The sequence below is a fragment of the Boleophthalmus pectinirostris genome, unplaced genomic scaffold (assembly GCF_026225935.1).
Source record: "Boleophthalmus pectinirostris isolate CB_2022bp ecotype Guang Dong unplaced genomic scaffold, ASM2622593v1 HiC_scaffold_1, whole genome shotgun sequence".
Classification (NCBI taxonomy): Eukaryota; Metazoa; Chordata; class Actinopteri; order Gobiiformes; family Gobiidae; genus Boleophthalmus; species Boleophthalmus pectinirostris.
The window spans coordinates 17,109,928-17,136,433 of NW_026570970.1; the positions used below are offsets into that span (position 1 = coordinate 17,109,928).

General features: G+C 37.6%; 5 protein-coding genes across 5 annotated transcripts in view; 2 read left to right on the top strand and 3 right to left on the bottom strand.

Annotated features, from left to right (window-relative positions):
- Positions 1 to 1,898, top strand: part of gpm6bb (glycoprotein M6Bb) — a 37,418-nt gene extending 35,520 nt beyond the window's left edge. The window contains exon 7 of the mRNA XM_020939098.2: positions 566 to 1,898. Coding sequence (XP_020794757.1) covers positions 566 to 715 — 150 coding nt within the window. The 3' untranslated portion in view covers positions 716 to 1,898. The remainder of the gene's footprint in view (positions 1 to 565) is intronic.
- Positions 1,899 to 1,946: 48 nt separating this feature from the next.
- ofd1 (OFD1 centriole and centriolar satellite protein) lies at positions 1,947 to 9,638 on the bottom strand. Its single transcript, XM_020939151.2, has 22 exons — positions 9,321 to 9,638; positions 9,070 to 9,258; positions 8,791 to 8,859; positions 8,691 to 8,715; positions 8,506 to 8,610; positions 8,287 to 8,423; positions 8,006 to 8,179; positions 7,827 to 7,933; positions 7,617 to 7,736; positions 7,454 to 7,527; positions 7,289 to 7,380; positions 6,875 to 7,064; positions 6,043 to 6,131; positions 5,719 to 5,830; positions 4,496 to 5,152; positions 4,227 to 4,356; positions 4,044 to 4,135; positions 3,514 to 3,636; positions 2,642 to 2,802; positions 2,388 to 2,564; positions 2,239 to 2,309; positions 1,947 to 2,105 (listed from the first exon to the last, which is right to left on the bottom strand). Exons 1-22 carry the CDS (start codon positions 9,414 to 9,416, stop codon positions 2,060 to 2,062), a joined length of 3,036 nt encoding a protein of 1,011 aa, XP_020794810.2. The 5' UTR covers positions 9,417 to 9,638; the 3' UTR covers positions 1,947 to 2,059.
- Positions 9,639 to 9,756: 118 nt separating this feature from the next.
- trappc2 (trafficking protein particle complex subunit 2) lies at positions 9,757 to 11,444 on the top strand. Its single transcript, XM_055153579.1, has 5 exons — positions 9,757 to 9,914; positions 10,145 to 10,264; positions 10,696 to 10,838; positions 10,917 to 11,004; positions 11,071 to 11,444. The coding sequence occupies exons 2-5, from the start codon at positions 10,172 to 10,174 to the stop codon at positions 11,167 to 11,169; spliced, it is 423 nt and encodes a 140-aa protein (XP_055009554.1). The 5' UTR covers positions 9,757 to 9,914; positions 10,145 to 10,171; the 3' UTR covers positions 11,170 to 11,444.
- A 632-nt stretch (positions 11,445 to 12,076) lies between these two features.
- On the bottom strand, positions 12,077 to 13,462 carry rab9a (RAB9A, member RAS oncogene family). Its single transcript, XM_020939153.2, has 3 exons — positions 13,285 to 13,462; positions 12,902 to 13,018; positions 12,077 to 12,807 (listed from the first exon to the last, which is right to left on the bottom strand). The coding sequence occupies exon 3, from the start codon at positions 12,768 to 12,770 to the stop codon at positions 12,162 to 12,164; it is 609 nt and encodes a 202-aa protein (XP_020794812.2). The 5' UTR covers positions 12,771 to 12,807; positions 12,902 to 13,018; positions 13,285 to 13,462; the 3' UTR covers positions 12,077 to 12,161.
- An 873-nt stretch (positions 13,463 to 14,335) lies between these two features.
- egfl6 (EGF-like-domain, multiple 6) lies at positions 14,336 to 19,500 on the bottom strand. Its single transcript, XM_020939214.2, has 12 exons — positions 19,218 to 19,500; positions 18,233 to 18,339; positions 17,662 to 17,754; positions 17,472 to 17,591; positions 17,269 to 17,388; positions 17,053 to 17,187; positions 16,853 to 16,975; positions 15,918 to 16,142; positions 15,134 to 15,208; positions 14,960 to 15,055; positions 14,625 to 14,887; positions 14,336 to 14,460 (listed from the first exon to the last, which is right to left on the bottom strand). Exons 1-12 carry the CDS (start codon positions 19,289 to 19,291, stop codon positions 14,353 to 14,355), a joined length of 1,539 nt encoding a protein of 512 aa, XP_020794873.1. The 5' UTR covers positions 19,292 to 19,500; the 3' UTR covers positions 14,336 to 14,352.
- Between the last annotated feature and the right edge of the window lie 7,006 nt (positions 19,501 to 26,506).

Below are 26,506 nucleotides of genomic sequence, written 5' to 3' on the forward strand. Positions count from 1 at the left end.
TTTTCCACAGGGACAGTCATGGGTCTTGGCTTTGCACTAACCTTTGGCACTTGCATGTGACGTCTCTGCTGTCCTATCTCATCCCCCAATAACCTAAAACCTCTTATTTATATTTAAGATTATATAAATCCATCGTAACTCCACTATTAGTGATGGAAGTTTTTTGTATGTTTTACATTAAATGAATGCATTTGTAAAAAGCAACATTACATTACATAATAAAAATGTCACTGGTCACTAAATTCTTGGTAAAAAACTAAAACGTATTCATAGTCAGTGATCAGTGATGCCATATTTTTTGGCTTTTATTTTGATCTAATACATTTTAGAATTGGCAAATGATAACACAAAACATGTGTGTACTCTATATTGAGCTACAGTAATGATTCATATAATATGGCTAATACACCGTTCAAAAAACTTCCATATTTACCTTGCACTGTAACTCTGTAACTACAATGTTTATTGACTTGTGTGTATGTCTAATATTTGTAGCTTTGACCTCTATAGCTTGCTTTGCATCTCTGACATGCTCACCGCCATCCACCTTCACCCTCTCTTCCAGATCCACTTCCTCATGATTCTCTCTGCAAACTGGGCCTACCTTAAGGACGCCAGTCACATGCATGCCTACCAAGACATCAAACTGAAGGAGGAGCGCGAGCTGCAGGACATCACGTCACGCTCCAAGGAATGCCTCAATTCCTACACATAAGGATATTACACACTGCGGTCACACTTCAGACACACACAATGAGGCACTAACAGCCAAGTATGGTGGCCTGTTTGGACCAATGCTGAATTATCTGCCAGCAGCCTGACACTGCACTAATCAGGCTTCTAACAAACTAATATGCTTTTTCTGCACTAACACCCAAAACATGCAGGTGGAACTGTGAGATATTGGCTGGGTTTTTCCATTTTCAAATGAAGCTCTAATTTTGTCATCTTTACAAAATCATTGATGAAGTTCACAAGCAGTTATTACAAATAATTTTACAATGTTTGCGTGATCTGTGGAGGCCAACGTTCAAGTAAATAAGCCTTATAGTAATTTACATACAATGGCAACAGGATCATTTGTGACTGACGGTGCAGCTGAGGAGACACAGTATTTGAACGATTTAAAACTTGTTCCTGTGACCTGAAAACTCCTACCTCAGGTGTGCAGAAGAGCCTATGATCAACATTTACACCAGTTCAAAAATGTTGGGTACAACACAGATACACCTCTTCAGTATAACAAATTGGGACTGGCTGATTTAACATGTATATAGAATTTTAATTGTTTTGACTTTTTTGACTTGTAAAAAGTACTTTCTCTAGTATATGTGACTTATTCATCTAATGAATTCATTTATTTTCTTTGGTACTATAGACTATATAACATTTAGAGTTAATCAAGTATAATGTTGCTGTTCTTTTATTGTAAAGTTTTGTTTTCTAAATAAATCATGATGAAATGTTTAAAGCCCTTATGCTGGTATTTTGTTACTAGGCAGATGCAAAAATAGAACCTCTTTCTAGCATATTTTTTTCCTTTACAGACTTAACAGCAGTTATATACAGTACTGGCTCCAGTATTTGACTATGCTTACCGTTTTTTGGTTTTGATTGTTGTATCTAAAAACGCTTTTTTACACAATCTACATTTATGAACATATTAATCTTAATTTTTTGTGATAGTATAATTGACATTTCATGATTCAGTCTCCATGATTATTTTAGCCAAAGTAAAAATGCCATTGCCTTTCATGCTTGGCTACCTACACTATGTAGCATAAATAAACTGTTTTGACCCCTGCTCTGCATCTTGTTGAATAAACCAAAGGAAAGGCTGCTGTCCAATCACTAGGCAGACCCAATCCTAAGGCAATTATGACTGAATAAATGTTTGAAAAATGTCCACCATTTTGTATGAAAATAAAAAAAAAACAAAGGAAAAATCATGTGTCTTGTGTTTATTCTTTTTATACATCAGTTATATAGCAAAGTACCAATGTGCAATTAATATTTAAAAAAAAAACAACATTCTAAAATTACAACCCTTAAAAAAATACTACCAGAAATCATCATCTTCATCCTTGTGAGAATCTGCTGCAATGCTAAGAAAAAGACAAAAAATTTGAAAATTTTGAAGATATGGCCTGTTATTTTAAGTCTTTTTTTATATAGTATATGGTAGTATACTGTAGTATATTTTACTGAATGAAAAAAAAAAAGTTGATTTGCAGTTACCTTTCATCTTTTGCTTCTGACAGACTTTTATCCTCAAAGCTTAGGGGCTTGGCTTCTTCTTCTTCAGGACTCTAAATTAGAACAAAATTCCCATTAGCTTTAACCAGTTATCAGGTTAATTTATTGTATATATTCCTATCTTTACTAACTGCCTGTTGTTGCTTCTCTCTTGCTTCCAGAACCATCTTCATGTACTTTTCCAGGGGATTCTCTTCAGGTTTAGACTCATTCCCATCATCCTTTGCTTCTTGCTCCTCTTGTCTCTCACAGTTTTCATTCCGTATTACCTCCTCGTCTGTTGCTGCCCGGTCTTCCTCTTGCAAGAGCTGAAAGAACAAAGTCGTACTATCGCAAACTGTGCAGTAAGACTTTTAATTATTCAGTATGTAAAAAGTAAACTTGCATGTTCTTTCTCTAGTCGCTCCAGTTCTTGCAGCTCCCTCTCTCTGGCCTCTTCTTGCTCTCTCAGTCTTTGTTCTTGTCTTTCCTTTCTTTCTCTTTCCCATGTTTGTTCCCTGTCATCCTCCTGCTCCGCCACTGAAGGTTTACATGAGGATTGCAAATCTAAAAAAAAAATAAAATACAAAAGACATTTAGCAACATAAAATCTTCAAAAAACTTATCCCCTGACAAAAACCATCTAGCTGGTTGAAACACACCGGTGTCATTCCCCAAGAAATAAATGGCCTTTAATATTTTCAGTTGGTGTGCCTCGGGTTTATACCTTGCCCATTTTTACATTATCAAGCAAGAGCCACATTCTGCTGAGATTTGAACTTAACCCTTGCAAAGCACCTGTACAGTGATTTAAAGATATATATTTTTTATGACCCAGTGAAGCGCTCTACCTCTCCTCTTAATCTAAAGGCAATTTCTCCTTAAATCTCTCTCTTTCATATTGCTGCTGGGCATGAGTGAGTCATAAGTGAGGAACTGGTGGAGAGCAAAAATAATGTTTATGTTATGTTAAGAGTTACTGCACCATGTTTTATTACACTGACAAGTTCAGAGTTACTAGTACAAATATTTTTTTTTCCTTAAAATGACTGTTCTGTTTGTTCAAAATGTTTCCTCAAAATTATTTTATAAGAACTGTGTGAATGTGAACTTCACCAACAACATTTCATAAGGTGTACTTAATGTAAATTTGAAGAAGATCAGATATAGTAATTTAAAGCTGATTTAAAATGAGTTTTTGTTGAGGTCACAAAAAAAAAATAAAATAAATATTGCTTGTAAATGTAGAGAATTCATTCTCCAACAATGGGGTCTCACCCTCAGGACTCTGTGTGGCTGGTGGTGGGTTTTGCTGTAGATGTTGTGGACTCTGTAGGCGCGGGACAGTGAGGCCTTCTGGGACGCCAGTGTCCAGGAGAAGCTCTGGAATGTGGCTCTGCTCTGGAGGGGGACGGGCACAAAGAGAGCTTTTATGCCGGACCATAATGCACCGGGGCCAGAGGAGTGCCACAGAATACATAATCAGTGGCTCTTCATCTTCGCCATTGTGCGAGTCCACTGAAAGGACACTTTGGAGGCCAGTCACACACTCATTAAAAAGCAACAGGCCTAAAAACTACTAGAATAACTTTTTTGTTGTGGTAATATTACACACCTAAAATAAATTACAAATAGTGTAAATGAAAAAATAAAAGTAATAATTTTTTTTAATGACATGGGCGCTTGTTCTGCTTCACAAAACCTGGAGACTTATTTAATTTTCAACAGCTTTAATAATAGCTTTGAGGCAACACATATTATCAGCATGTTGTTAAAATATTAATAAAGAATTACTAGCACATGGTTACCTGGCAGTGGCTCTGTGAGATCCTCCAGGGTGATTTTTTCTGGCTGAGGAGAGGACTCTGAGCTGGAGAAAGCAGGCTTCGGTTTTGGTGGGCTTGTGAAGAAAAGGCATAGATTAGTCACTATCAAAATACATGCACTTTTTGGAATATCCTAACCTGAAACAAAACAAAAAAAACTTTCACCTGGCTGTATCTCGTGCTGTGCTCCTGAGCTGAGGGCTGAGAGGTGGACTGAGTTCAGAGAGGAAGTCATCAGAAGGAACAGCTTTTGGATTTGAGAGTAGTGCATCCTCTACTAAGGCTGTCAGTGGGCCTGATACAATAAAATAATTATTCAAAATTTTTTAACATTTGTCAGTAAACTACATTTTTTCCCAACATGGTTATGGCCTTCCTCTATTTGTCTACAACTCATACTGTAAAAAAAAGTATGGTTATATATGTGTTTTTACCTTCAGTTACTTTTTGACTGTTATTTCTTGTGGGTGATTCTTGAGGAAGAGATGTGCGTCTTGCTGGAATGGGCCTTACATCCCCAAAGTGTTGGTCTCTTTCATATAAGGTCTCAGTCAATTGATGTGCATCATGACCAGCTAAAAACCCTGAAGGTAGAGTCCCGGCAGGATTTTCTAAAAACGTCACTTTAGGTTGAATTTCAGAGGGTTTTCTGGTGTCATATGATGTTACAGAGGGGGTCCTAGTAGCTTTGGGAGAGACCATTCTGTGTGGCCGTCTCAGTGGGGAGTCTGCGCGAGGAGCAGGATACTGTGGGGAAAGTGGTCTCCGGATGAGCATGTGTGAGATGTTGGACACCACTGCCCTCTGCTGGTAGTTCCTATAGGCTTCCTCAATAGTCTCAGCTTCTCTCTGTAACTCCAGCATTCGGGCTTTAGCATCAGCAATAAGATCCATGTCAGATTCTAATGCGTTGGCCCAGGTGTCTCCATGCAAGGATCCATCTGCTTTAGACAAATCATAATGCGCTGTGTTCTTCAGTACGGTTCTGTCCACATAGATGTCAGGAGGAACCAGGTGGTCAGAGCAGATCTCCAGAATAGAGCGGTCAACTAGAGAAGGCTTGGGATTACGCAGCACTTCATTTTCAAGAGCTGCCATTAGGGGAGGAATTGTAGAGAAAAGAAAAAAAAAAGAGCAAGGAAAGATGAACACTACATAGGCACTACAACCAACCACCATGAGAATAGAAAAGACAATAGAAAGACTGTTGTCCATCTTATTCTGCTATCAAGGATTTATATTAATCTTTGATAGGGTCATGTGATGCAAAAGTAATGACAACTAATATAAAGCTATCACTAATAACACAATTCCATGCAACGTGCTTTGAAAAAAAGAAATATACCATGCTTTGTTGTCCCATAGTCATGTGTAACTGTAAAGGGCACAGGAAATAAGAAAATCTAAAATTCTACCTCTATCTGCCAAAGCACAGGTAAATGAAAATGGAGTTGGGCTGCTTGAACTTAAACTCAATAAAATCTGTAAAAACAAATATATGACAACTAATCCTTTATTCAGCATGTTTAACCTAATGGCTTAAAAGTAAACTCCTTGTTTCATTACTTACATTTTCAATTAAATCGGTAAAAATGTATTTGTTAAAGTGCTGATGAGTTTTTACCTGTTTGGCACAGTGCTGTATAAAACAATGTACCTTGCTGTGTTTGCTGCAGTTGCATCTTAATATCGTCCACATGGTTGTTCATCCACTTGGCCTTCTCCTCAGACTCCATCAGATGTGCTCTGAGCTGAGCACTGTGCTCCACCTGCACGCGAACACACACATACACACAGATACAGACACAGACACACACAAGCACAGACACACACACACACACTGTCAGTGAGTAATGTTTTATTGGTGGTCCTCAGAGGCAGATTAAGGAAATACATAAATGATTGCTCTCCAAGGCAAGCCATCACCGAGTTTAGCTCACAGCATTGTTTTCCCACAGTCAGATATTGTGTTGATGCTGACCTCACTTTGGAGCTGAGCCTGCAGCACCTGTTTCTGTTTGTCCCAGTCTTCTTCAGCCTGTCTTCGAGCGCTCTGGATCCTCTGCAGATCTGTGTGCAAAATCAGGCCAGATTATGGTTAAAATCAGAAGTGGGTCATTAATCTTAAAATGAATGTAACATTGTGATGATTTATCAATTATTATAATTTTTTTGCTTTCATATTGTTACATATTATAATTAAAAATGGATATTGATTATTATGATCAATATTAATCAAGATGAAATTGAACAATCCAGTTTGTTATGCTATAATTCAATTTTAATTATATAATTAAAACTTTCTAAGCTTTCCCTTGTTGCTTTTTATCTGATTACGCCTGATTGACTTTAAAGATGGTTTTGAACACTGTATGGATCCAGGTTTGTATTGCACAGACCTTGTGCCTTAACATCAGTGAGCTGCGGTTAGATAAAGACAAGCGCACAAGTCCCCTGCCACATCCTTGTACAGTAAGGCTCCTGTATCCTTAGAGATAGAAGAGTAGGCCTCTATCTGCTCTGTGTGCTTCCCTTTCCTCATCCAAACACTTAGCTTTTATTTAGAGACTTGTGCCAAGATACAAATTTGCAGCAGAGATGCAAGACAACTGAGGGAAAAAATGCACCGTTGTCCCAGAAAACAGTGAATAGATAATATGTTAAATGTTCAGTTAAAGAGCCTGCTTTGAATGATGACAACACAAATATAAATAAATACAATAATGTAATGGCATCACAAGAGGAGAGGAGATTGTTATTAAACAATTATTATATCATATGTATGCTGATGCCTGGGATGAAGCGACTCTTACCCGCACGCAGATGACTGTTCTCCTCCAGCGCCTCCTCCAGCTGTTTGCCCAGCAGTCGCAGCTGGCCCTGTAGCTCCACCCTCTCTGATTTAAGGCTTGTGTAGTCATTCATGGTTTCAAGCTTCTCTTTAAGTAACTCCTTTTGTTCAGTCAGTATAGACTGCTGCTGCTGTGCCATGTTAAGCTCAATCTGTTCAGAAACAGAGATGTTCCACACATAAGATCATCCACCATACTGTTGGTATCGTCTGTCCTAACATTCTTAATAAGACACATATATTTTGCTGCATCTATGGTGCCACAAGAACAAGAGCATTTGTATTATTTGCTTAATCTTATGCCGTGGGGCATAATTCTTAAGTCAACATGTGAAAAATTAATGAGTATTTGATTACTAGATATAATAGTGTTTACCTTCAGCTCTTTGATCTCTGAACATGCTCTAACATGCTCTTCCAATTTGGCGTCAAGCTCAGCTGACTCCTTTAAAAGACGCTCTGTTTCCACTACAAAAAAATGGACCAAAAATAGTTCAAGTAGTAGTTCAATTATAATTTACAAAATATAATTTGTACATACTTTTATTTCGTGTCTCATTTTCTGTCAGTTTTTCTGTTCTCTTGACAAATTCTTCCTTGAGTTCAAGTTGATATCTGATAAAAAACAAGACTTTTTTTTTTGAAACACGTTTTTTTCAAATAGATTTAATATTCAAGTAGAATTTCAAAATGACATATCATACCTAGAAAGTTCATTTCTAAGTCTTTGGTCATGCGTATCTTCCAAGGTCTTCACAGCCACTTCCCTTCGTCTCAGCAACTCCACTGTGGTCTTCACTTTTTCCTCATGAATCTGACAATTTCTGTGAAAAAACACAAACCCATTTTTCTCATAATATCTTCTTACAATAGCTCATCACCTAAGATAGACAGTAATAAAAAGGAGTAGCTACTTTTGAAAAGCCTCCATTCTGATCCTCAGCTCACTCTCCCGGTTCCGGACGGTTTCAATTTCCTTAAGTACTTCTTGTCTTTGCATGTAGACATTTTTTTCTTCAATCTTTAACAATAATGCATTATATATCAAAATAGTGCTACAACATTTAGCAAGCACAATGTTGTATTACTTTACCTCTTGCTGTTTTTGTAACCGGACAATTGCATTTTTTTCACGTTCCATGAGAGCTTTTGCCTTCATTTCATATGTCTCCTCCAGTTCATGTTTGAGTTTAACCATTTCTTTGTTAAATTTGGCTTGTTCTTCCATCTTCACTTTAGCAACTTCAACATCTTTAAAGTGCTGCAACTATGAAGCAAATGATAAGATGATAAATAAAAAATAATACATTTAGCATCACTTGAAAGATGTATTTAAAGTAAGTCTAAATTATTGCAGTATTGAGTAAAAAGCACCTTTATTTTCATTTCATCTTGTAGCCGCTCTTCAATTTCTTTTTTATATGAATCCAGCTTAGACTGTAGAGTGAAAAATGTATTGCCTCTGCAAGTATGTTTGTCATATTCCATGTCAATCATTTTCATCTTTTCAACTGGGAAAACAAAGAGAAAAAAAAAACTGATTAAAAACTAATGTTGGCATAACAAATAAAAAAAGGCATATAAAAAGTAAACCTAGTGATTCCCCATAGCTTGATATGTTGGTTGTCTGAGTGACCACATCATTGCCTTCTTGGGTGGAAGTGTGGCTTAACTGCGTCAAGAGAGACATTAGGAAACCTGATTGGGAAGTATGATGGAAAAGGTCAAAGCCTGGTCAGTTTACAACATACTGTAAATAATTATAAATTGATTCTTACTTTTATCACAATTTTCTTGAGCCAACTGAAAAACATGATATTGTTAGTATTACTATTTGACAGTAAATATTCAGCTTTTCAAAGAGACTCAGTAGCGTACCAGTGCTTTGTATAGAGACGACTCTGGAGCAATTTTCACAAACTGGAGAATATCTTCTTTTGTAAGCATCTATAAAGTTTCATAAATACAATGAGTGACTTCATTATAGAGTGCTTCCCACAGGTTTATACAAGTTTATGGTGGCATAAGTGCTCAATATTAACTATAAACTATAATTTGTGTTACCATATTTTGTTCAGCTAGTTTTTAGACTATGGGAGTCCACCAGTCTCTATCAACGGGAAGCTATATAAACAGATAAAACAAATCAGAACTTACCTTGTCTTTGCTCAGACCACATTCTGGGTTAAATACAGACAGGCTGTACTCATAACCTGAGTTTCGTAGATAATCAGCCACTATGCTGTTACAAACTGTGGCCAAACCAGAATCACTCTTAACAGATGACTTGCCCTCTGTCAAAGGTGGGTGCTTTAATTCCTGGATCAGCTGATTCCTCAGTTGCGTCTAAAGGAGACGAATAGTTAACAAAGCACAGAAAATAGAGATGCGAAAAATATGTGACTTACTTTTAATGTATCAAGCAGTCCTTTGCTTTTAAATGTTTGATAAAGTCTCTTTCTTAGTTCGTCGGGAGACAGCGCTTCTTCCCTGGATGCAGACATAACTGTTGCCTGCTTAAGAAGTTGATTAAAAAAACAGATATTTTGTTAGATTCGAATCATGCCACCGCGTCCATCCTCATTCGATCCCTTGTCCAATTTAATGCAATCATATCAGGTCAAAAATACATCATTTAAAACATATTCCAAAGCGGAGGACCACTTCACATCGGCCAAGCTAAACTATAGCAGCTACAAACAAATCCCCGTGACGATCACTGAAGAGGCGTGTCTTCATTTAAACCGTCAACGTAAAATTGGCTTCAGGCACTTAGTTATGATGTCACATTGTTTTGGATTTTTCAGCGGCTTTTTAAGCTGGATGCACGACACGGTGCATAAATGCATAGATATGATTACATTAGTGTGTGCTGTTATTTTTGTACCAGCGTATATATTTTACCACCTTGCATTTTTATTTATTATTAGCTCTTATGGAGCTATTATTTTGACGTCATTATCTTGCGACAACTTAGCGTTTCTCAAGGAACCATTTGACAGGTAAACAAATGGTGAAAAAAGAACTGTAACATGATTGCGTTTTGTATAAGAATTTTGATTTTAGGAAGTTATAAAAGCACGAAGTGCGTGGATGTGTAATATGTTCCTAGTAGCGCATGACGCGGCTTGAATTACCACGGATAGTTATGATAAAGCGGCTGCTAGCTTAGCCGCTATAAGCAAAAGTCTTCTCCTTTCCTTCTAATATTATCATGATTATTTCCTTCCAGCTAAAGCTCAGGATTACAGGATAAAAGATGTCTGGTAGTTTTTATTTTGTCATGGTTGGGCATCATGACAACCCCGTGTTTGAGATGGAATTCCTGCCAGCTGGGAAGCCTGAGTCAAAGGTATAAACTTCACAATGCTGCAATTTTGTCTTCGGTCTTGCCAACTCGTTGTTTTGCCCTTGTGTATCTAAACAAACGTGTTTATTTACAACTACACGTAAATAAACACGTTTTATTACCATATATAATTGCCGCTACACATTTCCAGTGACCATTGTCAAGTGAAATGTTGATAGTAATGTATTTTCGTCAGCCATCCCTTTATTCTCTGGAACTCCACTTTTGTCTTCCCCTTTTCCTCATGAATCGTACAATTTTTGTGAAAAAACCCCACAAACCAGTCTTTCTCATAACCTGTCCTTACAGTAGCTAAGCTAAATAGTATTTAAAAGGTGTAGTTAACATTTTTTAGCAGGTTAATTTCCTAAATGGAAGGTTGATCACAATGATCTGAAGATTTGTATAACATTTGTGGATGTGACTGTTCACAGGATGATCATCGACACCTGAACCAGTTTATTGCACACGCTGCTCTGGATTTAGTGGATGAAAATATGTGGTTGTCCAATAACATGTATTTAAAAACTGTGGACAAATTCAACGAGTGGTTCGTCTCTGCCTTTGTCACCGCAGGACATATCCTTCTGAAACTTAAATAAGATATCTCCATATTATGAATTTGTTACCATTACTCTTTTCTTTAACTAACTATACATATAAGATTCATTATGCTCCATGATGTAAGACAAGAAGATGGAATCAAAAACTTTTTTAATGATGTGTATGACTTGTATATTAAGGTAAGTAGCTTCGCTATTTAATATGCAGAATCTTTATATTTTATTAAAATTATGTTTTTCTTCCAGTTTGCTATGAATCCCTTTTATGAAATCAATGCTCCAATTCGCTCGACGGCTTTCGAGAGAAAAGTGCAGTTTCTCGGGAAGAAACATCTTTTGAGCTGATCCCACTCCTTTAACCCACAGATGCTTTGGGTATATATGCCCTTCGCTTGTATAATATGCCCTCAGTTTAAACTAATCTTGTCTACTGCCCACATTTCCACAGACATTTTTCAAATTTCATTTACTACTGTCTATGTAACGTCATGTATATCTGTATTATCAAATTGCCATCCTTTTAATCATAAGACACAAGAGAAAAAAAAACCACAAGTTTTTTGTGAGATTTATTGTTCTAGTGACATTCCAGTAATAAACATTATTTGAATTTTTTAATATCTCCTTTTAAGATGATCATGTATTCCAAGGAAGTTTGTGGGTTGTTGTCAGATTTGTATTCAACCTACAAATCCAACAATATTTCCTGTATATTTCTCTGATTAAGTAAAATAATAATTTTGGTTGTTTTCAATTCACCATGCAAGTATTATACATGTCTCCCAGTGCCATCAACAGACAACCTACAACCTAAACAGATAGTATGTAAAGACAACCTTATAAAGTGCAATCATCACAAACCTTGATTTGTTAGTTTCAAATATCTACCTTAGTTATTTGTTAGGTATTGTTACTGAATTGTATTAAATAGAATACATGTTTTGATAAATACATGGTTTTATCATGTTAGGGAATGCATTTACAAAAGGCATCGCAAATCAATTTTATACACAAGAAGCAACACAAAAATGTCTGTATAAAAGAATAAAATATGCAATGATTAGCAAGGGAACATTACAATTTTAGTAATATATTCAGCTTTTTTGCTTGTGAAATACCCACTCCACAATCTTTCAATTCAAATGTAGTATGTATTTAGTGTTTTGTTTAATGCCATTTAGGCAAAATCCATGTCTCAGGTTTTTTGACTATTTTCATAATTATAATCACAAAGCCAGTAGGATTAGCATAATTTCTTTTTTTTTTTTTTACAGCACTGTACCCCTGGAATCCCTAATCACAAAGCCTTAAAATTATTAATGTTAATCCTGCGCATGTTATGAACAGCAAGTGGCAGCAGACCGGGGCTTTCTGTGAAGCTTGACAGTGTCTGTAGGAATAAGGTGGTCCGTTCTTTCATCCATTGCCAGTACCCTGCGTACCGCCTCCTCAAATGCCACAGCAACATTGGTGGCATCCTTGGCACTAGTCTCATAATAAGGGTAGTCACCATTCTCTTGGCACCACTGCTGAGCCTCTTCAGTGGACACTTGCCTTTCCGTCACATCTACTTTGTTGCCCAATACCACAAAAGGAAACTTCTCTGGCTCCTTGACATCAGCGTAATAAATGAATTCCTTCTTCCAATTGCCCAAATTAAGAAAGCTCTGGTTGTCATCAACACTAAACGTGAGCAGACAGCAATCAGAGCCACGATAGAATGGAGTTCTCAGACTTCGAAACCGCTCTTGTCCCGCAGTATCCCAGATCTGCAGAGTTACCTGGTGGCCATCAACCTCCAAGTCCTTGTTGAGGAATTCAACTCCAATAGTGTGAAAAAGATGGGCATCAAATTTATTGGTGACATACCGATTCATAATGGAGCTCTTCCCAACTCCCCCATCACCAAGGAGAATAACTTTCAGCAGGGATGTTTTGGACGCCATGATGTTAAGCTTTGTGCAGCAATCCAATAATAATGATCTATTGGGTGTACCAAAAAAACACACATACATCAGCATGTTATAATTCAGGTATGTTACAGCGTTTAAGTCTTGATTATATGCGTAAACCTTACCCAAGGTATACTGGGTCTTCTTTGCTTCCAGATCATGTATTCAAGACTCTTTTCTCAGTCACATGGTCATTTTTATCATGCTGAAAGGAGCAGCTCTGTGGCTTAACGTTTAATCAGCTGTAACACAATAACAGAACCAAACATTAGTGAATCATTACGAACAAGGAAGTCGTTTGACAACATGTACATCAAATAACCGCAAACACTGGGATGAACAGGCTATATATTCAGAACACCTGTATACCAGGATGCACAAGACAACCGATTGTAACTCATTTAAATGTTTCAGTTTTGTGTTAGCTCCATTAGGCTGTAAGAACAAACATGAACCGTGCTGAAACATTAATGAACTGACATGATGCAACTCGTGCATGATATCTTACCGTGCAGTCTTAAATTAAAGTTTTCTTTATGTCGACCAACAGCGCACCAATTACAGCATATGTCAATAGTTAACACTAGGTGTAACACGGGACAGGACAGCGTACAACTGGGCTGTGTTTCCTGTAATATTCCTGACGCGATGCACAAAGCAGTTAGCACATCAAGCTAACGACGGCTACAGAGATCATGTGATCATGCTGTACGCGCATACGTAAAGGGCGTAACAACCACTTAATAAAACGCGACTAATTACATTTTTAAAAATCCATGTTTATGTTTTTTCTACGTTCATATAATATAAAACCATTACTTAACACGGCATCCGATTATTAACTATATTTCAAAAGTCGCTTGTTGCAATACTAGAAACCACCACAAGGTGGCCTACTCTGTTGTTTAGAATAATCCTTACTGACATGCTGGGGCCGGTAAACTGCAGCATAGATCGAAATGGTGAACTGGTTGGTCATTAACTCAACAAATAACTTTTTCTGCTATGTATGGGAACAAACAGGGCTACATAATGTGAGTACACTAACCCCAAGTAGCATAGAAACTCTCTGTAGTTATTTGTTATTGTGTTGATTTGCCAGTGAGCAATCAGTTGTTCACGTAGCTCTATAAACCTTGCTAATCATAAACTACTGAAAACATTATAGAAAAAAAACATATTTATTGTATTTTTGTACATAATAAGCAACATTTACAGCAGTTATGCACCATTACTAATACTACTAATATACTAGCAGCCTTCAGGAAATTACAATTACATGCTTAAAGAGAATTTACATTGGGCCTAATTCAAATTCAAAACTTTTTAGATTACTTCACTTAATAGCTACACAGGCCTAAAGAAAACTGAATACTGTGACTTTATCTGTCACTGTCCCTGAGCTTTTTTAGAAGCTCCATAATAAAACTGAACTGAGCTTTATTGACAGAGTAGACCTAATATTAGATTTTAGTGGACCTAAATAGTGTTTGAACGAGATCACATGACCATGGTTCAAAAGGAAAAAATAAACAAAATAATTACATCACATTTCATAATAATCAATAACAGCTTCCTAAAAGTCTGGGCTAGTATCATCTTGACATGGGCCTGAAGTCAACACAACGTTATCCAGTCCGATCTCTCCACCAACACCACCTCCTCGCTGAGCTTCAAAGATGATCTGGTATGAGAAATTGCTGCATTAATATTTACCTTTTAATACATTCACTAATATAACATAATAGTGCAAATCTTTAAACATATAAATGGCCTTCTTTGGTGATGCCTACAATATATTTTAGCAGAGAAAATACATGAAGCAGCTAGCCTATATGTATGATTTACCATTTCTGGTGCCTTCTCTCTCCAGGCTACAGTGAGGAACTCCGTCTGCCAGGCGTGGTTTTGGCTTTGACTCTGCTCCCAGATTGGATAAACATTGTTATCCAGGAGGACTCTGAGGGTGCCAACATTGTGGCCCACAACCCGGAAGTCAAAGGTGAGACAGAAGCTGCCCTGCTGGGCGCGGTCACTCAGGAGCAACTTGAGCTTAGCTATGTCCTGTTGCTCTCCCAGGAAACCACTCATGGCCATGTAGTACTCAGCCCCTTCAAAGATCATATGTTAATGTTGGAATTACTTGGCCACTTTTTGGTCATTCTGTGATATCATTGTGTTACCACTGTCATGATATGCAACACTCCAGTCCATGTCGTCACTCTTGTCTTGAACCCACTCACATCCTCCCTGATCAAAGTTGCAATCCATGATAAACTCTATGGAGGAAAAACTCATTATTAACATAATTAACATTAACATTTTCATAAAAGCAAATTTAATAATGTCTCTCTTACCTTCCTGAACTGGAACTATCTCAATTTCTTTGACTTCTGTGGTGGGGCCAAACACTGATTCAAAGTCCTCTGAAACTGTTCATACATTACAGAAAGATTACAGAAATAAATTATGTGAATTTTCTTAAAATTAATATTTACATTTAGATAATTACTTCCTGGAAGTTAAAACTATTATTATAAGTTATAAATTTTGTCTCCATTCATATATGGTTTATATAGAAAGCACTCTTCACAAGTCAATAGAAAAGAATAAGCAGAAAGGGGCTTTTAGCCAGCAGGTGTAGACCTGCCCTGCTGTCACTCATGTCTTCAGAGGGAACTTAAAGTTGAGGATGAAGCCCCTGAAGCATTTAAATGCTGTTGGAACAACCTCCCCCCCTTGTAAGAGTCAGACAGTGACAGCTGGGGTTATTGAACCTTCACAGCCGCACAGGGCTAGTGTTAAGGAAGCTGGAGGGCTGATGACAGACCTCCCTACTTGGAGTCAAGTCTGTTTGCACAACAGCTGTTTTGGGAAATGTAATAAAAGGCTTGTAGACTGAGCTGCTCTAGAGAGATGAAGCTGTCCCAGGATAAGTTGTATCCGTAAGCCTTCAAATGTCAGAAGAGGAAAATTCCTCCCTTGAGGTGACGGATGTCTCCAGGCTTCCCCCCCTTCCCCCCCCCATTCAGTTCAAATTCAGGTGGTTGATTTATATGGGGATTTCATTCATAGATACGTATCAACCAAATGACATCCAGCTGGAGATGTGGGGGGTCTAATGAATGTAATGACACTCACCGAACACATCTCCTCTGGGGTTGAGCTGGTTGTTCTCTTCCTCCTCATCTTCCTCTGTGATCTCTGTTGGTCTCTCCTCATCAGGATTCCCGATGTAAACCTCTCCATCATAGTCAAAGGGCTGCTGCCTGACCTTTGAGGGTTCTGTCACCGCTGGCTCTGGGATAATGTTTTTGATGTCCTCGTTCTGATGTTTGCCAGGCTTGACTGGGGATTCAGGGATGACTGCAGGAAGGAAGGCAACTGCATTAGACATTACAAGCAGGAAGCCCAGGGTCCAAATGTTACCTTGTTTTCATGTCTAACAGCTGTTATTTTATTTTTTCAACACTGCAGGAACAACGCTTGAGTAAATGTTCACAGCACATTATTAGTTATAGTTTTGCAGGGCCATGCTGAGTTTTACATTTATTCAGCTGCACACAATATTACAGTCTGTAGCAAAGCTGGTTGCAATGGTGCTAACAGGCAAAGCAGTGGCTTTAACATCTCACCATTGAGAAAATCATCTGGGTTTCTTCCAGGTCGTAGATAAAATGGTTTGACTATAAAATAAAGGTATGTTTAATTGAGTCATCATGATACTAAGAGTGGAGTTATTATCAGGCACACCCAATCCACAGCTCTATATAAAGTGCAAGCCAGGTTTCCCTCTATCTTCAAAGAGCTGGCTTCTATTCAGTGTCCTATTTTTACAAGTGTGTTTTTAATCTGTAGCCCTCTTGAGCTCACATCTGTAGTGAAGAGCAAGTTCAAAAGGCAGGAAACTGCTACTTATTAGCAGGAGTTTAATGTTGCTGATCTGACCACTCACACTGAATGGTAAACCTATTTTTGAAACAATTTTATAGCTGCAGTAATTATACATTTAAAAAATGTTATTACCTCATAATTCATTTAAAGTACAGATTCAGTAATAAACATAGTATTCTAACCTGAGCATTCAAAGCCATTGCCTCTGAATCCAGCCTTGCATCTGCATTTGTAGGATCCTTGAGTATTGAGACAAACTGCATGGTGACTGCATTTATGTGAGCCACTCACACACTCATCCAAATCTGAAATCACAAGAAGTACACGTAATAAGCAGAGGGAGAGACTAATATTCATAAAAAGTGTATTTTATGTACCTTACCTACACAGTCATATTTGCCATCAATGTATTTGAGGTCGTAGCCTTCCTGGCACTTGCAGAAGTAGCTGCCGAATGTGTTTACACACTGTCTATTATAGGGACATAGGTTCTTGCCAGTAACACATTCATCCACGTCTGACAAGTAATGAGAAATAGCCCAGTAAACATTATGAACTATGAATTATGATAATTGCACTTATTTGTGTTTAAACTCACCTACACATGTCCTCTCGTCTTGTCCCAGTTGCAGGCCAGTGGAGGGGCAGATACAGTGGATCTCCCCCTGAACCTCCTCACAGCCATACTGACAGTGAGCCAGAGAGCACGTCCTGGAATCTTCATTTAAACAAAGCCGCATAATTACAGGTTTACTAATGGTTTCAAGTGCTCTTTTTCTTTGTGTTTTAACTGTTACTTACTTGCACAAGATCCATCAGGCATCAAAGTGTACCCGTTCAGACAGTAACACTTGTAACTCCCATGAGTGTTCATGCAACGATGCTCACACGGACGTGGTTTCAACCCACACTCATTTAAATCTATGAAAAGTATAGAAATGTAAACATAATATGACATATGAAGATCTTACAGTATTCATTTGTTGTTTACCTTGATTGCATGTTTTCCCAGTGTATCCAGGAAAACACTTGCATTTATTTGGTCCTACACACTCTCCATGTTTGCATCCGTGCTCACACTGAGCTGTAAAAACATTGAGCATGAAGAAATGACCAGCAGAAATAGTTTTGGTTGGAAAATTTCAGACCACCACTTCCTATTAGACAAAGAATGGTGATTCGGTTCCAGCTAGAAAATTGCAACACACTGTACAAAAAACACGCAAAATAAATGTAACAATGACCAGTTACCTGGATGAGCACTGCAAAAGCTAAAATCTTACCAAGTTAAAATTACTTCAGAAAGAAAAAATGCTATCTTGATTTCACGTGCCAAGTAAAATGATCTATCAATGGAACAAGACTTTTTGTACTTAAAATAAAAAAATACATATTGCTACACAAAAGATAAGTAAAATAACAATTCTTTGCACTTAAAATAAGAAATAGTAACTGGTAGATAATTACCTGTGATCAAGTTAAATGTTTTTAATTTGAGTAGTTTACACATACCTAGATGTTATTTTTTTGCAGTGTGAACATATATAAATGTATAATATTACCTTCACACTGTCCTTTACTGTTTTTCTTCCAGCCATAGCAGCACTCCAGTCTCCTTCCATAGCGGCACACACCTGGTTGGCTTCCAGTGAGGACTTGCCTATAGTGCCTTTGCAGAGGACAAGTACAGCATGATATCAGGTATGATGTATAATTCAAACAACTCTCTCCCAGACATAAAATCATAAATCTGTCCTAAAAGCGATTTGTGCAGAGGGTAAAACGCAAGGTTAAAGCCAACAAGGTTATGCCCGTAATTATAGTTTTGGTGAAGTGAAAACAGCTCTATAAAGTCACTCATCTTGTAAAAGCATGAACTCCTGTAGAACAGAAGCCAGCTGACAGGATATAGGCTTTAGGTGAAGAGAAGCATGCTAATAATATAGTGGCATTGCAGTCTCATATATCTATTTAACTTATGGTAAAATGAGAACATAGTAAAGTTATTTTCACCGGCAACAAGAATTTCTGTCTCTTGCGGTATTTTTCAATCTGTAACTTTTTTTGGTGGCATTACAAAACATGGCACTGAACAGCCCAGACCCATCACTGGTTAGTTAGTTGATGCTGGGCACATTTCAGACATAATGCTAAAAGACATTGCACTATATATCACGGTTTATGCTTTCTGTCATCTCCACATCATCAAGCCCATAACACTGAATGATCTATATGTTGTCTGGAGTATCTTAAAAGCAGCTTGGCTCCAGTGGGTCTAAAGGGAATCTGAGCCTAGAAATCCACCAGAATAGCCCTTCAAATGAGTGTGACAGGTGCTTTTGAGTTATCAACAGTTGCTGGGCCACATTTAGCAGCATCTTCGTTCCCATAGACATTTTTAGTAAAGGCATTAGTAACAAAAATATTGAAACCAAAGCCTAATTTATTTGTGTAAATTATTTTTTCGTTATCATTCGACTCCATAGAATACATATCTGTGCATGCGACTGTCTAGCTCTTGCAAATATGAATACAAAATTGACTTACCTACTGGCATCTGCACAGTCTGTGTAGATGTACAGCAAAAGAATTAGCGTGCCTATCAAGTTTAAAGGCTGCATCTCTGTAACCTGCAAGAGCTTTGTTCCCACAGGGATCTTTGTTATTGTTTCGACTAGTCCACTTAGGGTCAAAGTGCTTGGCCAGGAAAAAGGCTGTTTGATGTGTAATATGTCCAAAATGCGATTTCAAAAGTAATTGCTCCTCTGGGAAAAAAAATATACTCTCCAATTGCAGTTAACTATTTTCTTTGTGCCATAATTCCCTTGCTTTTCTTCCTGTCTGAAATTCCAGACTGGAGTGACACAGCGCTGTGAGGGATAGGTTGTGACTTTGTGGAAGTAGGAGTGGGTTTACCAAAAGGGGGGTATGGGGAGGTGTGGTGGTGGGGGGTGGGGATTAGCTTTCAGGGCTCTCCTCTACACACAACACAAGTCCATATTAAACTTTCTTCCACTTTGAAGATTAGGAACCTTTTCTAATCCTTTTCAATTGTACATAGAGTTTTAGCTCCTCACCAATTCAACTGAGCAGATTTCCTTCATACCTGTATCATTACCACTGTGAGAAGCATAGGCCTGTTATTAGCTGCTGCACTCTCTTTGATGTGTTTCTCAGTCACTGGTTGCATGTTAAAAGCCCCTCAGATGCTAGCTCCAACACTGACCATAAAAATGTTTAATGGTTTTTTGACACTTCGAGGGTCAGTTCTCACATCTGTTTCTGCTCTGCTTAGCTCTTAAAGATGACAGGTGGGGTTCCTGGTTTGTTTGTTGTTTATCTTCAGTTTGTTTCTTTAGTTTGTCGTTTGTCGAGTTCGGTACAGTAACCAACATTTCTACACAAGTAAGAGTAACTTTAACTATTACTTTAAAATATCTTTAAATTACTCAAGTAGAAGTAAAAAAGTAGTACCCAGATAAGTCAGTTAACAGTAAAGAAGTATTTGGAGAAACTACAAATTGAGTACTGAGAAACAGTTTAGAGTAAATTAAAGTCTAATTTATACACATTTATGCATAGTTTCTGGTATTTTCAAAGAGTAAACCCAAAAATTACAAAACCAAATCATAACCGAAGGTAAGATGCGAGAAACGCAGATGATCAAATAATTCAAATCAACACAAAGATTTTGACACTTGATAACTTACTCTAAGTGAGTGAAAAAACAAAACTTTTACTCAAATTATTGTTACACACAGAATATTAATCGAGTAAAAGTAAAACTACTCTGAAGTGCAGTTTCTTCAAAAATAAATCATCTCTGCATCTTAATGTTGCCTTGCAGTTAATAGCAAAATAATATAAAGCAGCAAAAATAGGACAATGGAAAAAAAAAATACAAACTAGAATGTAAAACATTCCTCAAATCAAATTACTAACTTGTTTAAAGATGCTCTTTTGTTTTACTTTAAATTTAGAAAGCTTAAGGAAAATATGCTTTGTTCTTTTCCACCACACAAAGCACTATTTCCTAGGCTAATGTAAAGATAATGGTTTCTTGGCTTTAACATAAAGACATTTTCTATTATTTGCATATTGAAGAGTTATGGAAAAATGTAGTCTCTGTTTTTTTTTTTTTATTCTCTCTGTCACCATTTAGTCAATGTTCATCCAGGTCAAACATGTGGGCTTACTTCCCAATTATAGTTTGCAACCTGAATCTGTACATGTGACATCTCAAGCATCCGGATCATGTCAACTGACCAACACTGTGTAGTGAATGCATGTCATGGTGCATGTGCAAGGCATGTCACTCAACTGTAATGAAGTGCTCATCCTTACAACAGCGCCCTCATCTGTTCAAGACGTGTCTGCTGCAGTAAAACTCAAAATTCAAGGATTTTTTGTCATTGTCACAAGCAGTGTTGGGAAGGTTACTTTTAAAATGTAATCCCCTACAGATTACAGATTACACACCCCAAAATGTAATTTGTAACGTAATCCATTAAATTACTTAAAGTGAGTAACGTAATCTGATTACTTTGGATTACTTGATATTGTCATGTTTTTTTAAACGACATGAATGTAGCAACCACATCCTCAAAATTCTTGTTTGTTGTCTTCAAATTGTCTGAGCCCAAGTCTCCATGAATAAGCAACTGTTTGCTGTAGAGAAACAAAGACCACGATATCTTAATATAAGAGGTTTTGTCTGTTAAAAGACAGTAACAAGATAAGCTTTTCCTTCACCAGATTAAAAAATATTATTGATAGAGAAATTATATGAGATCACCTTAAATTATGTCAACCTACTGTTAGGTGTCATGTTGTTTAGACCTGGTTTAGTCCTGGTTTAGTCCTGATTTTTAGACCTGGTCTAGACCAGGTCTTTAGTTCTGGTTTAGTCGTGGTTTAGTCCTAGTTTAAACCTGGTTCAGTCCTGGTTTAGTCCTGGTTTAGTCCTGGGTTAGTCCTGGTTTAGTCCTGGTGTTAGTTCTGGTTTAGAGGCGCACAGGAGGAAGTGCGGTTTACGCGAGAAAACACGGTCCACACGCGGCGCACGAGATGGCGGTGTCCGCGCTGTAACTACGGAAGGAAACGTGGTCCGCGGGTTCTCAGGTTGATGTCGATGATGAAGGTGTTTGTGTGTGTTTGTGTGCACGTCCACTCATGTGGCAGGTCACTATAGGACAGTAGTGCAGATATTATGAGTCTATGCAGGTTGTTTTCACCAGTGCCAGTAGCTCCGGTTTCACATTTAAGTTGTAGGCGATTTTATATTTGTTTTATATATATATATATATATATATATATATATATATATATATATATATATATATATATATATATATATATATATATATATATATCTCACATCGGGAGAAGAATTTCCAAGACACAAATGCGTTTTTACCAATGCACTGCTGCTTCCACTGTGTGACTGACACCGCCAACTTTAACATGACGTTTCCATCGCTCTTATTGCGCGCGTTCTGTTTGGGCTTCAGGCAATGAGTGAAATTACCGAAATAAAAAAATAAATAAATGGGATGTAGCACAAAATGTGAAAACAGGAAAATACCGCCTTGTAATCCACTTATTTCAGCAAAGTAACTGAAATCCAATTACCACTCATTGAAACAGTAACTGTAACGGAATACAGTTACTCATAATTTGTACTCTGATTACGTAACGGCGGTACATGTAATCCGTTACTCCCCAACACTGGTCACAAGTAACAACACAATTACATTTTAGAACTAGAGCCCGACCGATATGGATTTTGTTGTGGCCGATATGAAACCGATATAATGGGAGTTTGCGCTGCCGATAGCCGATATAATCACCGATATATTTAGTGATGTAAAAATTCACTGTAAATCTTGAATTGATTAAAAAACTTAGGTTTGGCTCTAGTGGATTCTAAATTAGGTTTATTTAGGCAACATTTATTGTTATTTTGACTCTTTACATCATATTTACATACAGTAGATTGGCCTAATGGCATTTTTGCATCACATTCTAGCTACTAGTGATGGGTATTTCAGTTTTTTTTTTGGAGAACCGGCTCTTTTGGCTCGGCTCACTAAAGCAGCTGGCTCTTTCGGCTCCCAAGCGACTCTTGAGATTGTTTTGTTGCAAGCAGGACTAAACCAGAACTGAACCAGGACTGAGTGTCGGCACTCGAGCCCAAGATTAGTCCTGGTTTATTCATTTTATGCTGAACTGCAGCCAAATATGCACTTTTTTTGTATCCTATGCACACGCAGATTTCTGAAAGTTTCATTTTCAGACGCTGTCAAACTATGGGTCTACATGCGGCATGAAGAGAATCGCGACCGACCCATAACTCCTAGCTAGTAAACTATCGCTATTAGCCTTTAGCCATAAATGCTGCGCACCGCGGTAGTTAATTATATGCATAAATGTGGATCATTCACACGTCTATTCACAGCTCATTTACATATCAATGCAGGTCCAGTAACAAATATACGGCCAATGTAGTCACTTTACAATAGACCAATAGAAAACAGCCTGTTTATGTGCGGGAGCTACAGCAGCTAATCGCTAACAAAACCTAAACTAGCTTCAAAGTCGATGTATTTCCAACACTCACCGCTCACACAGGCTCCTCCTCACATCACAAGTCTGCACTAATAAATGTCCTTTTAATCCAGACTCAAACCGATTGTCCGAAAAAGAATATAATCTCAATGTTGCGCATGTCTGCGGGTGTAAACAAACACACGCGAGTGAAGTTACGTCACTCTGGTGGTGTGTTCAGGGACAGTACGGACACAGACAAATTACACAGCAGATAAATACTGATGCGGAGCCACATATTAGGACATTTATCTGTCTGTAAATTGGATTAAATGAACATAATGTAGAGAGTCTAAGCTTTATAACGAGGTATAACATGCCCACGTGAAATATCGGCCCATTTCAGCAAGCATATCGGCCGATAGCCGATATGTCTCCAGGTGTCCATATTGGCCGATAATATCGGCAAGCCGATATATCGGTCGGGCTCTATTAAGAACATTCCAACAGTAGCGTGGCTAGTGCAAACAGTAGCAGTGCAATACTAGACTGTAAACATATATACTATTGAAGTACTTATAGCAGTAACACAACAACATGACATGAAGGCAGAGGTAGATATGCAGTACACGGTGCAGATGAGTTTCTTTGTTGCAGCAAGGCAGAGTCCGGTTGACAGTTATGACAGTTATGACAGGTGTGGAGATTGAAGGGTTATATGGGGACCTAGGTGGAAGGAGGGGGACAAGGGGACAGTGCTCATGGAGGAAACTGATTGCTCATTGTAGTATTTACAGTATTTAGTGGGATATCTCATCTACACCCATTGCTTGTTGTGATTGCCACCCTTGGAGAGTGCTAATAAAGTAATATTATTCCTTTAAAACTTACCAAACAAATTATTATTCATAAACTAAGCTAAAATCTGCATTTATAAATGTGTTTAAATGTACTTGAGTAAAAATAACCCTGTTCCTGTGCTGTTCCTTTTCTCACACTAGAGGTCCTTGTCTCACCATTTACAGTATATATTTTTGACAGACACTTACAGAAGAGTAATGCAGAGAAGACTACACTGTTCCTATGTCTGGGCTTAGAATGATGATAAATTAGTTGTCTAACTAAATATAATTTATTTAGATTTTGAAAAAAAATCCTCAAACATAACAGGAATCTAAAACCCGCGAACTGACTGGATAATAGAGTTAGAGTTCATTTTGCGAATAACATAAGTTGCCTTGTCTACAGTTTTTATTGTCGTGCTTGACTTAGCAATTACTTATTAGTACTAATCTAGCACTAGTCTCAAAGCATTAGCTGCAATAGTGATTACTTTGTATTAATTGCTGACTTGGTTCACAATCTTAGAAATGTATTGAGTAAGATTTTGACTATAAAAGGAAAGATAAGGCTGTTGAAGAGTTATTTTGAAAGTGATGTACAGAACCACATCCTGCTTTGAACGGCACACTTGTGAAGTGTATAGGCGACACAAGGTGAAATATACACCAAGGAGCTGTTTTAGTTTAGTTTGTTGACACTGTGCAAGAAGACAGCAAAGTAACTTTTAAGATCATGTGATTTCAGTATATGTCTATGAAGAAGCTAGCACCGGTTAACACATGCTGGTATTTCAGGTAGTATATCTATAGTTTAGTTTGACTTGATAGTCTTTCCACAAAAATTCAGCAAATTCTTACATTTATATTTAAGGGTGCACTATATAACTTTTTGATTAGGGGTCTGTCACCTGTTTATTTCTATGGGTATGGCATTGCTCTGCCTGGAATGTTCCACAATATGACATTATTCAATTAAAGGTGACTTTATATCTCAAAAATATGTAGAGAGGCAGGTATTCTGACTGTGAGCGGGGCTGCCTCTCCACAGGTCTGATCTGTTAACTCTGGTTTGGTCTACTTGAAGATAGATTCATTCCAGACAAAGCCACAACATCCCCATGGAGAAAAGTAAAAGACGGTCTATCAGAAAAGTTACACAATGCACCTTATACATTTTAATTTTTGAGTAGTATTTATATGTCTTTGACCTCCTCCTGACCCAACAGTGACCCCCTGAAACTGCATTTTGGTCCAGGTGTTGGTGCTGGAACATCTGCTGTCCACTGATTACACAACTAAAGGCTCCTGTTAAGAGACAAATCAGAGACATGTACCTTAAGGGACTGAGGATGTCTGCTTCAGAGTGACCGTGGTGGCTTCAGCTGGACACAACCCATTAATAATGTACTACTTAATGGTGGTTTGATGGAGAAGCACCAGGCCTCTCTCAGGGCTTGATGCGTTTAGCCACATGATTTATTGAAAGCTTGTTGTAGTGTATATTCTTGACCTAGATGGTTTCTGTGTGATGTAGTCTGACATGGTAGAAATGTCAACTTTCTTCAACTTTTATTGCATAACCTAATTGCATTAGCTTTTCACATGAGTAGTGTTTTGTTTTAGATAATGTTCTGTGCTAAAAACTTCCTCTAATGGCACATGAAGTGGAAATAGTCTGCAAACAACGGAATATCAGAAAATACCAAATAGCAGAAGTCGTACTTGTATTTAGCCTCCACTAAACTAGGCTACTGACTGTAAATGGTGCCTGCAAAAACACACCTCTCAGTGTAACCATTAATTAGTCAAATATTAAACCCCTGTTAACCCAAATGTGAGGGCTCTAGGCTTTCCGCTGTTTCAGAGTAAGCCATTATTTATCCTTGCTGCAAACAGACTACCAGGTTATCTTAAACTGGATTTTGGGAGATTTATTAATGCTACTACAAATGTAAACACAGCTGTAAGTGTGTGATCTGTGCATATATCCCTATGTCAGGCCAATAAACTGTAGGGGTTAGTACTAGGAACAATGATGGCTAAGCACATTCCAAAGTTTTTATAATGAAGCCTGATCCAAGAATATGCTTCTTGTGTATCCAGCTAACTAACAATTTATAAAAGCTATTTCAGCTTTTTGCTTAGCTACATGGAAATATGAGCTTCTAAACTACCCCCATGTGAATATATATTTTTTCATAGTCAAGACTCACTTGTCACTTCAAGCTGTAACTCTGCTCTCTCACCACATCCTGTTACACCTCCATGCGCCTTTCTTGTATTTTCAATCATAGTATCAGGGATACATTGGTCAAAATGTCATGGCTACCACTTAAAGGTCCTGTAGTCAAAATTGACTCTTGTGAGCTTGTTGTGCTTTGTTTCATTCACACATATTTGAGTAATCCTTTATTATATACCTGTCTATATCTCCAAAGCTCAAAATGT

What these genes read in the sequence shown, in the direction of transcription:
- ofd1 (XM_020939151.2), bottom strand. Translation starts at nt 9,416, where the DNA reads ATGTCTGCATCCAGGGAAGAAGCGCTGTCTCCCGACGAACTAAGAAAG. An exon ending in GACTGCTTGATACATTAAAA is followed by an intron (nt 9,259 to 9,320) that starts GTAAGTCACATA and finishes CGTCTCCTTTAG; the next exon opens with ACGCAACTGAGGAATCAGCT. An exon ending in CAGTCAAAAAGTAACTGAAG is followed by an intron (nt 4,357 to 4,495) that starts GTAAAAACACAT and finishes TTATTGTATCAG; the next exon opens with GCCCACTGACAGCCTTAGTA.
- trappc2 (XM_055153579.1), top strand. Translation starts at nt 10,172, where the DNA reads ATGTCTGGTAGTTTTTATTTTGTCATGGTTGGGCATCATGACAACCCC. An exon ending in TCTGCCTTTGTCACCGCAGG is followed by an intron (nt 10,839 to 10,916) that starts ACATATCCTTCT and finishes TTAACTAACTAT; the next exon opens with ACATATAAGATTCATTATGC. An exon ending in TGTATGACTTGTATATTAAG is followed by an intron (nt 11,005 to 11,070) that starts GTAAGTAGCTTC and finishes TTTTTCTTCCAG; the next exon opens with TTTGCTATGAATCCCTTTTA.
- rab9a (XM_020939153.2), bottom strand. Translation starts at nt 12,770, where the DNA reads ATGGCGTCCAAAACATCCCTGCTGAAAGTTATTCTCCTTGGTGATGGG.
- egfl6 (XM_020939214.2), bottom strand. Translation starts at nt 19,291, where the DNA reads ATGCAGCCTTTAAACTTGATAGGCACGCTAATTCTTTTGCTGTACATC. An exon ending in CAGTAAAGGACAGTGTGAAG is followed by an intron (nt 17,755 to 18,232) that starts GTAATATTATAC and finishes ATGTTTTTACAG; the next exon opens with CTCAGTGTGAGCACGGATGC. An exon ending in TGGCAAATATGACTGTGTAG is followed by an intron (nt 16,976 to 17,052) that starts GTAAGGTACATA and finishes TTGTGATTTCAG; the next exon opens with ATTTGGATGAGTGTGTGAGT.